This window comes from Sylvia atricapilla, chromosome 3, assembly GCF_009819655.1.
Source record: "Sylvia atricapilla isolate bSylAtr1 chromosome 3, bSylAtr1.pri, whole genome shotgun sequence".
Taxonomy (NCBI): domain Eukaryota; kingdom Metazoa; phylum Chordata; class Aves; order Passeriformes; family Sylviidae; genus Sylvia; species Sylvia atricapilla.
The window spans coordinates 462,302-474,725 of NC_089142.1; the positions used below are offsets into that span (position 1 = coordinate 462,302).

General features: G+C 66.1%; 1 protein-coding gene across 1 annotated transcript in view; it reads right to left on the minus strand.

The window, feature by feature from the left end:
• Positions 1–12,424, minus strand: part of DNMT3A (DNA methyltransferase 3 alpha) — a 34,238-nt gene that overhangs the window by 1,066 nt on the left and 20,748 nt on the right. Inside the window, exons 5-20 of the mRNA XM_066314555.1 lie at positions 12,351–12,397; positions 11,187–11,333; positions 7,243–7,458; positions 6,999–7,157; positions 6,814–6,921; positions 6,204–6,360; positions 5,885–6,037; positions 5,638–5,682; positions 5,183–5,262; positions 4,968–5,080; positions 2,844–3,027; positions 2,018–2,102; positions 1,027–1,172; positions 662–752; positions 415–563; positions 216–301 (exon numbers count right to left, since the gene is read on the minus strand). Of these exons, the coding sequence (XP_066170652.1) occupies positions 216–301; positions 415–563; positions 662–752; positions 1,027–1,172; positions 2,018–2,102; positions 2,844–3,027; positions 4,968–5,080; positions 5,183–5,262; positions 5,638–5,682; positions 5,885–6,037; positions 6,204–6,360; positions 6,814–6,921; positions 6,999–7,157; positions 7,243–7,458; positions 11,187–11,333; positions 12,351–12,397 (1,966 nt within the window). The remainder of the gene's footprint in view (positions 1–215; positions 302–414; positions 564–661; positions 753–1,026; positions 1,173–2,017; positions 2,103–2,843; positions 3,028–4,967; positions 5,081–5,182; positions 5,263–5,637; positions 5,683–5,884; positions 6,038–6,203; positions 6,361–6,813; positions 6,922–6,998; positions 7,158–7,242; positions 7,459–11,186; positions 11,334–12,350; positions 12,398–12,424) is intronic.

The window sequence follows — 12,424 nt, forward strand, 5'->3', positions numbered from 1 at the left end:
CAGCAGAAAAGAGCTGGGACAGGACCAGCCACCCCACGGGAGAACCACCACAGCTTTCTAGGTGTGCCATCACCTCTTTGTGAGCCTCCTGCTCTTGCCCAGCACTGAACCAGGGGCAGGGGATCCCCAGAGCCCCAGATGTGGGCTGCAGGAGGAGCCAGGAGTGCAGCCCACCCTCCCAGAGCCAGGCCCAGCCTTGGGCTGCTCTCACCTACCTGTTCATGCCGGGCAGGTTCCCCCAGAAGTACCGTGCCCGGTGCGCTGCAGACACTTCTTTGGCATCAATCATGACGGGATTGGACTGAGGGAGGCAGAGTGGGGAAGGTCAGTGGGGCTGGGCAGCCCCCCTTGCTGTGGGGGTGGGAGCTGGGGGTCCCCGGGGCCGCAGTGGGGTGACCCCAGGCGGGCACTGACCTCCAGGAAGCGCGAGATGTCCCTCTTGTCGCTCACGCCCATGGCCACCACGTTCTCAAAGAGCCAGAAGAAGGGCCGGTCGTCGCCCTCCTTGGGCCGGGCTTCGTGCAGCAGGCGGTAGAACTCGAAGAAGAGGCGCCCAGTGCCCTCTGTGGGGAGAGAGGAGGGGCTGGGCTAAGGGCTGGGGGTCTCTGCCAGCCCTGGGGGGCAGCCCCCCAACCCCTGTGGAGCCCCAGCCCTCTCCTACCGTAGAGACCCTTCCTGGCCGGATTGACGATGGACAGGTCGTTGCAGGGGCTGCCCCCAATCACCAGATCAAAGGGGCCCCACTCCTGTATCTGCAAGAGGGAAAAGGGGACCTCAGGTGAGCCAGGTGCTGCCACAGCCTGGGGGACAGGGGCCCTGACAGTGGCCAAGCTCCTGGAGTGAGACGGGACCCACCACCAGGACACTGAGTCCCAACTCCTGGCCACGCACAGGACACCCTGACACTCCCACCCCGGGCCCTGGGAGTGTTGTCCAAAGGCTCCTGGAGCTCTGGCAGCCCCGGGGGGCCGAGGGGCTGGCAGGGAGGGGCTCAGGAGGCCGAGTGGCAGCAGGGGAGGGACGTACGTGTTTCTGGGTGACGTTGCGGACGTCCCCGACGTACATGATCTTGCCCTGGTGCCTCACCATGCCCACGGTGATGGAGTCCTCGCACACCTCGGAGGCGATGTACCTGTCCACCTGGATGCCCAGGTCCTTCAGCACCAGCAGGCCTGCAGGGAGCCGTGGGGAGTGGCCATGAGCCCTGTCCCCACCTGTGCCACCCCCCAGGGCTGTCCCCCTTCCTGCTCCCCTCTAGTGTGGGACCCCTGGAGTGGAGACAACAGATCTGCCCACAGCTGCTGGAACCCTGGGAGCTGCAAACACCAGGTTTTCTGTTCTGACACGTAGTGACCCTCAGGAGGGCACTGCCTTTGGCCTGAGGCCATGGGAAAGGCTTCCAAAGCTGAGTGACAGCAAAGGGAAGTGGCTGGGTGTTACGCAGGAGACTGTGGTGGAACTGCACCAAGACGTCGCATTTTTGTACAAAGCGTGATTTGGAGTGACATCTCTAATTTTGTCTTTAATTCGCTTTGACCCAGGAAACTCAAATTTCATGCAGAAATTAATTTTCACTGAGCCAAGGATTTCCAATTCTTGAGGTTCATCGGCTGCTTCAGGCGGAAACTTGGTCCAGATACCTCATCTCTCAGTGGGATTTGCAATGAATCGTGAAAGATCTGAAGAGATATTTTTTGGTATCAGCCAATTGTCTACTGGCAGTCTGACCAAGCAGGTTGAGAAAGGCTTCTCTGGACTTGAGCTGGTTAAATAAATGGTACCCCAAGCCTGATGCATTGGCCACGGTCACCCAAACATTGGTTTTTGGTTGACTCACGGCAGGACCGCGTTACTTAAGGCAAACAACAAAGCAATAAGGCACGAGTACAATGTCAGACTTGGTGTCACACACCCTGTGACAGCAGCACTGACGGGCTGCTCTCACCCCAGCAATCCAACCCCACACACGCCCTGGGGGAGCCCTGCAAGGGCCATGGGGCCAGGGACCCCCACACACCTGTGGCGATGCCATCGAAGAGCGACAGCACCCGGATGGGCTTCCTCTTCTCCGCCGGCACCGGCGGGTACACCTTCGGTGGGTCCTGGAAACCAGGGGACTGGGGTCAGCAGGGAGAGGGCTGGGGGCAGCAGGGAGGGGCTGGGGGCAGCAGGGAGAGGATGGGGGCAGCAGGGAGGGGCTGGGGGCAGCAGGGAGGGGCTGGGGGCAGCAGGGAGAGGATGGGGGCAGCAGGGAGAGGGCTGGGGGCAGCAGGGAGAGGGCTGGGGGCAGCAGGGAAAGGGCTGGGGTCAGCAGGGAAGGGGCTGGGGGCAGCAGGGAGGGGCTGGGGGCAGCAGGGGAGGGGCTGGGGGCAGCAGGGGAGGGGCTGGGGGCAGCAGGGAGGGGATGGGCACAGCAGGGAGAGGGCTGGGGGCAGCAGGGAGAGGGCTGGGGGCAGCAGGGGAGGGGCTGGGGGCAGCAGGGAGGGGGCTGGGGGCAGCAGGGAGGGGGCTGGGGGCAGCAGGGAGGGGATGGGGGGCAGCAGGGAGAGGGCTGGGGGCAGCAGAGAGGGCTGGGGGGCAGCAGGGAGAGGGCTGGGGGCAGCAGGGGAGGGATGGGGGGCAGCAGGGAAGGGGATGGGGGCAGCAGGGAAGGGATGGGGGCAGCAGGGAAGGGATGGGGGCAGCAGGGAGGGGCTGGAGGCAACAGGGAGGGGGCTGGGGGCAGCAGGGAGGGGCTGGGGGCAGCAGGGAAGGGATGGGGGCAGCAGGGAAGGGGCTGGGGGCAGCAGGAAGGGGCTCAGGGCAGCAGGGAAGGGCTGGGGGCAGCAGGGAGGGGCACTCACAAACTCCTGGTCGTGGTTGTTGGCGAAGAACATCTGCAGGCGCGAGGGCCAGTCCTCCCGCCGCCGCAGCAGCCCGTAGACGCCCTTGTGGCCGCACATGTAGCAGTTCCAGGGGTCCTCCTTGATGGCCGCCTGTGCCGCCCCCGGGCCCACCAGCAGGTCCACACACTCCACACAGAAGCACCTGGCACAGGTGGGAGCCAGGGTCAGCAGCGGGGCTGGTGCCAGGGCGGTGACACCACCAGGATCTACCCAGCTCCAACTGGGGTGTCACCCACGGGGGTCCCACAGCTCTGCCCACACACAGCCGTGGTCTGGCATTTCCCAGCCCTACAGGCCTGTGCCTTCACCAAAACCTCATCACCTCAAACCAGAACTGGCATCACCCCCAACCCCACGCAGGACTGTGGCACCACCAAAAGCCTCAACACGAAAACCTCGGTCCCACACCAGACCTGGGACACCTGCAGAACTACTGAGCTCCACGGCAGCACTGGGGCATCGCCAGAACCTCCCCCAGCCCTACAGCATCTTTTCACTGCCAAAACCTCCAAAACCCTGGACTGGTGTCACCCAAAACTCCACAGCAGGACCACATCATTTCCAGTCTGGGGCATTACCAAAACTTCCCCCAACCCCACAAACCAGGGCCGAAGCACCACCAAAACCTCCCAGTCTCAGACCACAACTGGCATCACCCAATCCCCATGACAGGACTGTGGCATCACCCAGACTTCCCAGCTCCATCCAGGCAGGACCAGGGCATTGCCAAAACTCCCACAACCCCACACCTGGACCAGAACATTACCAAACCTCCCAAACTTACACACGAGGGCTGTGGCATCATTAAAACATCCCAGTCCCAAACAAAGACTGGTATAATCAACAGCCCATGGCAGGAACATCCATGAAAATCTGTCCAGTCTTGCACTGGGACATCACAAATCCTCCCAGCCCCAAACCAGGACTGCCATCACTGAATTCCTACACCAGGACTGAAGCACCACCACAGCTTCCCTTGCTGGGACTGTGGCATCACCAAAACATTCCCAAGGCCCACACCAAGACTGGCAGCACCCGATTTCCGTGCCAGGTCTGTGGCACTGCCAAAACCTCTCCAGCTCCACACGAGGACTGAGACATCACGAAATATCCCACACCGGTGTTGAGGTGAATAGATCTGGGCCGGGTAGTGGGGCTGAAGTGCAGACTGAGCCGCAGAGGCTGAGCTGAGGTGAACTGCTGAGCTTTGGGATAACAAAGAGGGCGAGGAAGGGTGACCCAGCCGGGTGAACAGACACAGAGACACGGCAGGGGTCGGGAGAAGGTAACAAAGGAGATGAAGAGAGCTGCCTGCCAGCCAGGTGGAAGGATGAGCTGAGGAGCCTGCAGGAACAGGGAGACTTGGAGGGGGGCACACTGACAGGATAAAGCTGAGTGGTTCTTTTGTTGGGATCCCTCCTCGGAGGCACCAGCTCGGGCTGTTTGTGTTTCTGTGCCATTGGAAACCTGGGCTCTGACGGGGAATGGGGCTCTGGGGGGTCACACGGGGGGTGTGACAGCCTAGGAGGCTCAGGAATGCTCAGACTGGGAAGTCTCCCTAATGACATCACCCAATTCCCACAACAGAACTTGGCATCACCAGAACTTCCCAGCCTCACACAGGACTGGCATCACTGACCATGGCGGGACTGCAGCATCACCAGAGCCCACCCAGAGCCCTGCCAGGACTGGGACATCAAAGCCCAACACAGGGACAGTGGCACCACCAGGACCTCCCAGTCCCATGCCAGCTCTGGCATCACCAAACCCGCCTTCTCCTGTGCCACAGACCACGGCATTGCCAAAACATCCAGCCCCAAAACAGGGCCAGCATTGCTGGACTCCTGTGCCAACACTGGCATCACCAAACCTTCCCAATCCCCTGCCAAGACTGAGACATCACCAAAACTCTCCAGTCCCACACCAGGACTGGCATCACCAAAACCACGTGGCACGAACGTGGCAACACCAAACTTGCCCAGCCTCATGGCAGACAGGAGAGGGGCCCCAGTGAAAGCTGCCTGGTTCCCCCCAGCCCTGTGGCACCCCCAGCCCCACCCCTGCAGCCCCCCAGCCCCACACCTGCAGCAGTTGTTGTTGCCACACATGAGGACCTCGCGGCCGCCGCAGCAGATGGTGCAGTAGGACTGGTACCCATCGTCGTCGTACTGGTAGGCGCACTCCAGAAAGCAGTTCTGGGGACAGCCAGGGTGTCACTGCGGGCCTGGGGACACTGGGGACCCCAGGACAGGCTGGGGTACCCTGTGAGAGCCCCCTGGCCCGGCACCACACCGTACCTTGCAGTTTTGGCACATGCCCCCGATGAACAGAGGGTGCTCCAGGGTGACGTTGAGGCTCCCGCAGGAGATGCAGATGTCTGGGGGAGAAGGGGACACATCACCCTGGCACCCCACCCAGCGTGGGGACACCACAACCCCTGTCCTGCAGTCCCCAGGACACACTCACCCCATGCTGGGGTCACAGCAGAGCTGGGGACCAACCCTGGGAGCAGCAGGCAGGATTCCCACTGCCCTCCAACCCCACACCAGACCCCAGCAGTGTCCTGGGAATCCCTGCCACCATCCAGGGTGGGCCACTGCCACATCACAGCCGTGTCCCTGCTGCCAGCCAGGCTGAGGGGTGGGACAAGCCAGCCCTTGAGCTGCCCCCACAGCCCTGTGTGCCCAGGCAGGGAAGGACAGACACCCAGCCCAGCCCGTGGCTGCAGGACGTGCCCCAGCCCCACACTCACCTTCGATGTTCCTGCACTTCTGCCGGACCTCGTACACCAGCCGCTCTGGGGGAAGAGGGGGGTCAGGGGCCTGGCCCCAGCCAAGTCCCCTGGTGCTGTGGGGTGAAGGGAGGGATCCCTGGGAGGGAAGGACCCCGGGGGAGAGGCCTGGAGCTGCTCTCGTTCCCCCACCCCCCCGGTGAGCCTCCCAAAGCACCCCCCAGAGAGGAGTGGTGGGCATGGGGGCACCCCCAGCCCCCGTGGGTACCTCGGGTGCGCTCGTCGATGATCTCCTTGACCTTGGGCTTCTCCTGGGTTGTGCTTTTGCGGGGTTTTTTGGCGGGTGGGGGCGGTGCGTAGGCGGCTGCTTCGGGCTCCACCCACATCTCCGTGTAAACTTCTTTGTAGGGGTTCCGCTCCTCTGCGGGACCGGGGGGGCATCAGTGGAGTCCCCCCATCAAAACCCACCACCAGGGTCCCCCCAGCAGGGTCCCAACTCCCCAGGATGTCCCAGCCCACAGGCCTGTCCCACCCTGGTGACACCAGAGCTGACGGTGAGTGTCCCCAGAACCCCCCGGGCAGCTCACCTTCGGGGGGCTCCAGCCCCTTGGGGCCGGAGGGCTGGAAGCCACCCAGGGCCCACTCGATCATCTGCTTGTTCTGGATCTCCACCACCTTGGACGTGTCCGTCTCGTCGTTCTCGGGGCACGCGGGGAAGATCTTCCCGGCCCGGCTGCTGGCCACCTGCAGGGGTGCAGGTGTCACCCACCCCACAGGGTGTCACCCACCCCACAGGGGCGTCCCAGCCTCGGCCCCCCGGCTGCTCCCACACTGCCCAACCAGGCAGGGCCCAGCCTCGGGGGGACCAACACGGTCAGGAACTTCCACAAGAAAGCCCCAACACTGCTGAGAACCCCCCAAAGCCAGGATCCCCCCCCGAGAGACCCTCCCAGCAGTGCTGAGAGACGCCCTGAAGGGCCTGGGCTGCAGAGACCCCCAGAACCCCTCACGCCCCTGCCTGGGACCTCCTTAGGGAGTGCCCCACAAATGTCCTTAGGGGGTCCCGCAGACCCCCACGCCTTTGAAGAGACCCCCAGGTGGGGCAGGAGGGGAGGCAGGGCCGGGTCCTGGCCGGGTGCAGAGCCAGCTGCTGCCCCCACAGACAGAGCCAGCGGCCCGGGACGTGTCCCCGCTCACCTGCAGCACCTCGTAGATGGCCTTGCGGTACATGGGCTGCTTGTTGTAGGTGGCCTGGTGGAAGGCGCTGGCGAAGGAGCTCAGGGGCAGCAGCTTCTCCACGCACACCTGGGGACAGGAGGCGGCCGTGGGGACACCCGGAGCACGGCTCCCGGCGCCGCCCGGGCCCCCGGGCCGCCACTTACCACCGAGAACTTGCCGTCGCCGAACCACATCACCCAGCGGGTGCCCTCGGCGGCGCGGCTGCGGCCGGTCATCCACCAGGACACGATGCGGCCGGGCCACCACGAGAAGCCGCGCAGCTTGCCCCACACCAGCTCGCCGATGCCGAAGCCGCGCCCGTCCTGCGGGGAGGATGGCGGGGCTCGGCGGGGCTCGCACCGGGGCCCGGCCCCGCGGCGGCCCCGCTCCGCCCGGCCCTGCCCTCACCTCGTACTCGGGCTCGTCGTCGGCCGATTTGGAGGCGTTCTTGTCGCCGGCGTCGGCCACGGCGGGCTCGGGCGTGGTGGCCACGCTGGGCGAGGCGGGGTCGGTGGGCTGCTGCGGGGCGGGCGGAGGGCTGGCCTCCTCCTCCTTCTGCGCCTCGGCCCGCGCCGGCTCCTCCACCACGTTCATCACGGCGATCACCTTGGCCTTCTTCTCCGCCTGCGGGACGGGACCGGGCATGGCACCGGGGACGCGGCATCGCCCCCAAAGGCCTGAGGGAGCCCCCGGCCGCCGGCGCCCACCGCGGGGCCGGGGGCCGAGATCCCCTGCCTCAGTTTCCCCTTCCTGAGCCCCGTTCCCCACCGACCCCCAGAGCTTATCCCGGGGGCCCGGGGAGCCAGCCTAGGAACGGCCCGCTCTCATCCCGTGAGCCCCGGAGCGCATCCCGGTACCCTCTGTATCCATCCCATCGCCCCCGGAGCGCATCCCGGTACCCTCTATTATCCATCCCGGTACCCTCTATTATCCATCCCGTGACCCCCGGATCACATCCCGGTACCCTCTATTATCCATCCCGTGACCCCCGGATCACATCCCGGTACCCTCTGTATCCATCCCGTGACCCCCGGAGCGCATCCCGATACCCTCTGTACTTATCCCGAGACCCTCGGAGCTCACCCCAGTCGATGTCCCCCTCTCCGAGTCCCCCCCTCGGGCCTCCCCGTCCCCGGGCGGCTGTCCCCGCGCGGCCCGGGCGCTCCGGCCCGCGGTGATCCCGGTGCTGGTCCCGGTCACGTACCCGCGGGGACAGGCCGGGCCGGGGCGGAACGCACGGAGCCGGAACGCGCGGAGCCGGCCGGGCCGGTGCGGGTCAGCCCGGCGGCCCTTTGTCTGGGCTCCGGGTCACGTGGTGCCTCCCGGGCCGGCTGGTTGGCTGCGGCGGGGGCCGGGGGGGGCACGGGCCGGACCGGAACCGAGGGGGAACCGAAGGGACCCGAGCAGAATCGGAGAGACCGAGAAGAGCCGAAGAGAGCCGAACGGCGCCCGGGCCGGACCCCAAGGGAACGGAGCGAAACCGAAGGGACCGGGGCAGAACCGAAAGGACCGAAAAGAACCGAAAGGAGCCGAGCGGAGCCGAGTGAAACCGAACGGTTCCGAGCAGAACCGAAGGAAGCCGAGCGGACTCCCGGCACCGAAGCGAACGGACCGAACGGCCCCGAGCGGCCCGGGCCGGTCCCTGTCCCGTTTGCCCGGTGTCCTCCCGGTCTCGGCCCCGGCCCCGCTGTCCCGCCGGTGCCCCGCTCCCGTCCCTCCCGGTACTCACGGGCCCGCGGCCGTGCTCCGGTCCGGTCCGGGCTGCGCCTGACGCCGCGGGGCCGCTCCCGCCGCCTTTTGTCCTGGGGCCGCGGCCCCCGGCCTTTGTGCGGAGCGCCGGGACGGGGCGGGGGCGGCGGCGCCCCGGGGGCCTCGCCCCGCACGGCTGGAGCCGCCCCCGCCCCCCAGCGATGTCCCCAGGGCCACCCGTGGGGACTGGGGGACACCGGCCCCGCTGCCCCGGTTCGGCCCGGTTCGGACACCGGTGTGCGGTCACTGCCCGGTTCGGCCCAGTACGGACACTGGTGTGTGGTCACACTGCCCGGTTCAGCCCAGTACAGACACTCCACTGCCCGGTTCAGCCCAGTACGGACACTGGTGTGCGGTCACTGCCCGGTTCGGCCCAGTTCGGACACCGGTGTGCAGTCACACTGCCCAGTTCAGCCCAGTACGGACGAGACACGCTGGGGGTCCCTGCACCCCCCCGCCAGCCCGGGGGTCCCCGGGAGTCCCCGGTGTCCGGGGGTCCCTCGGCGTGGTGGCTCCGGGACCCCTCTGTGTGCAGAGGGGGACAAAGGGGTGGGTGGTGTCACCCCTGCCCTGCCACCGTGTGCTCGGGGGTCCCTGGGCCACCACCTCATGCCCGAACCCGGAGATACCCCAAGGGAACCTGAGCACGGGGGTGCCTCAATGCCACCCTCTGGGTGCCCCCCGGGTGACAGTGGGGTGACATCACCCGGTCCGTGCCCCGCCGGGTGACAGTGGGGTGACAGCAAGGACACCCTGCTTCCTCCAGCCCAGCTCGGGCTTTGGGGACCCGGATGTTTGGGGACACGAGTGGCCCTGGGCCAAAGGACACGGGGTGGGTGACACCCGGAGTGTCCTGGGGCAGGGTCACACAGGACCTCGTGTCCCCCCTCACTCACTGCTGGTCCTACCGGCCTCGCTCTGCCCGGGGGAGAACAGGAAATGTCCCATCGCCGGTCGTTAAGGGACATCGTCTGGACAATTGTCCTAAGCGATCCCTGCCCTGGGGCCACCGGCAGCTCTGCCAGTCCCGTCCACCCCCACCCTCATCCTCAGCTCCATCCCCGATCCCTGTCCTTGCCTCACCCCCACCCACACCCTCACCTTCATTCCCCTGCATTCCCACCCCCAGCCCCTGTCCTTGCCCCACCTCCATCCTTATCTCCATCTATCCCATCCTCATCTCCATCTTTATCCCACCCTCATCTCCATCTTTATCCCACCCTCATCTCCATCTTTATCCCATCCTCATCTCCATCTTTATCCCATCCTCATCTCCATCTTTATCGTCTTCCTCAGCCCATCTCCATTCCATTCCATCCTCAGTTCCTGCCTCATGCCCATCCCACTCCCGCCTTCATCCTTTGCCATCTCCCTTATCTTCATCCCACCCCCTGTCCCATCCCCACCTCCGCAGCCGGCACAGGGTGGGGGTCTCAGCCTAAGGGCTCCCAGCGTGGACATGAGAGGGCCAGCACCTGCCCTGGGTGTCCCTGTCACCACGCTGGCCCCGGGTGTCCCTGTCACTGTGCCAGCTGCACCCCTCAGAGGCTGAGGGCATGAGGAAGAGGAGGGCAGGCTGGAGGGGGCTGGGTTGTCCCTGTGCCCACCACAGCGGGGCTGGTGACCCCAGCCGGGACAGACAGTGCAGAGTGTCCCCCAAGTGGGACACAGGCGGTGGGTGGCACAGAGCGGGGACAGCCCCAGCACCAGCCAGGGATGGGGACGGCTGTGAATGGTCACTGGGCCACCAGCCAGCTCTGCTCCCCAAAATCATGGCCCAGAAGTGAGCAACGACACGTTTGGAAGCCCTGCATGGTTTGGGGAGCTCCATGGAGAGGAACTTGCCAGTGCCAAAGATCTGGCGAGATGGGGCAGGACGTGGGGGCTGTACCTGGGGACCCCTTCCAGGAGGAGGGAGGGGCTCATGCCCCGTGGGACACTCTGAATGTACCAGCTGTGGCCTGTGTCCCACGGGGACCCTGTGGCCATATCAGCCATGCCCTCTGCCCCACGGCACAAGGGGACACATCACCAGGAGACCCGCTGGCAGTGGGGGGACAATGCCGAGAATGGGCTGAGGGGTGTGATGGGGCACCCCGGGGCACCCTCAGAGCCCCTGTCCCTGCTGGCCACCAGCAGCTGCTGGCACTGCGGCCACCCCGAGCCTCCTGCCAGGAGCCCGGCTGTGTCACACGCTGGTCCCCCGGGAAAGCAGCGGGGACGGGCGGCACATCCCGCGGGACAAGGGAAAGCACCGGGACAAGGGAAACGAGGAGGAACGGGCGGCACATCCCGCGGGACAAGGGAAAGCACCGGGACAAGGGAAACGAGGAGGAACGGGCGGCACATCCCGTGGGACAAGGACGGCCCCGCTGCCCAGCCCCGAGCCAGGGTGGCCCCAGGGGACACAGGATTGAGGAGCGGAGCTGCGGCCGTGGGGTGCCAGCGGGGCAGTGACACCCTTGGCACCAGCCCCAGGGCACGGCCACACGTGTGCCACACACCCCCCGTGTGCCCACCCGAGCCCCCCGTGTGCCCCGGGCCGGGCTCTGTGCCACCAACGCCCCAGGCCCGTGCCCACCGCCGCCGGCCGCAGCCCTCACCTCCCGCTTCCAGCGTGCCAGCCACTCGTCCCGCTTCCTCTTGCTGATGTAGTAGGGGTCCCCGGCCTGGAAGGTGTGCCGCTGCATGGGCCGCTGCCGCAGGCTGGACTCCCAGCCCAGCCCACCACGGAGCCGCCCGCGAGAGCCCTGCACACACAGAGACACAGCGGGGTCACGCTGGGCTGGGGGACAGCACAGGGGACGCTGCAGAGCCGCCCGGGGGCTGCAGGAGGGCACACGTGGGGAGATGGGCAAGGGGACACCGCCTGGCTGGGCACAGGTGTGCACAGGAACTGGCCTGGCCCGTGTGTGTGTGTGTGCCAGGACCTGGTGTCCAGATACTGGGGAGGAATTGTCCCCTGGGGGTGGTGACACCCTGGCACAGAGACACCGTGGCTGCCCCATCCCTGGGACCCTTCCAGGGCAGACTGCACAGGCCTTGGGGCAGCTTGGTCTAGTGGAAGGTGTCCCTGCACACTAGATGAATTTTGAGGTCCCATCCAGCCCAAACCAGTCTGGGATTCAATGACCTGGATGCCATGGCATCACAGCACACACAGCTGCACCTCGCTGGGCATCACCTGGGCACGGATGTGCCCTAAAGCAGATCCAACCCCCTGTGCCCAGAGACCCGAGGGAACCCAGGGGAGGTGAGGGGTCAGCCTGGGCAGGCACTGTCCCATGCAGGGCTGCAGGGGGGTCACTGGCTCGGCACATCCTGGTGCCACCTGGTCCCCAGCACAGCAACAAGCGCTGCCCAGTGTCCCGCCGTGCTGTGGCGTGGGAGCCCAGCAGGACCCTCATCCTGTGGGGATGTGGAGCTGCTCCCCCACGGACATGGATGCTGAAGGGGCAGGGGGAGATGGTGCCTGTGGTGCCAGCACTGCACTGGCTGGTGGGCTGCGGGGCCGTGCCCATCTCCTGGGGTGGGCTGTGCCAGTCTCCTGGGGTGGGCTGTGCCCATCTCCTGGGGTGGGCTGTGCCCGTCTCCTGGGGTGGGCTGTGCCCATCTCCTGGGGTGGGCTGTGCCAGTCTCCTGGGGTGGGCTGTGCCAGTCTCCTGGGGTGGGCTGTGCCCGTCTCCTGGGGTGGGCTGTGCCCATCTCCTGGGGTGGGCTGTGCCAGTCTCCTGGGCACAGCCTTGCAGGGTCCAGGCCGTACTTGCCTCCATTTTCAGGGTGTCGAAGTTGTTTTCCTCCTTCTCGTCCTTGCCTGCACACGGAACAGAGAGAGGCCGTC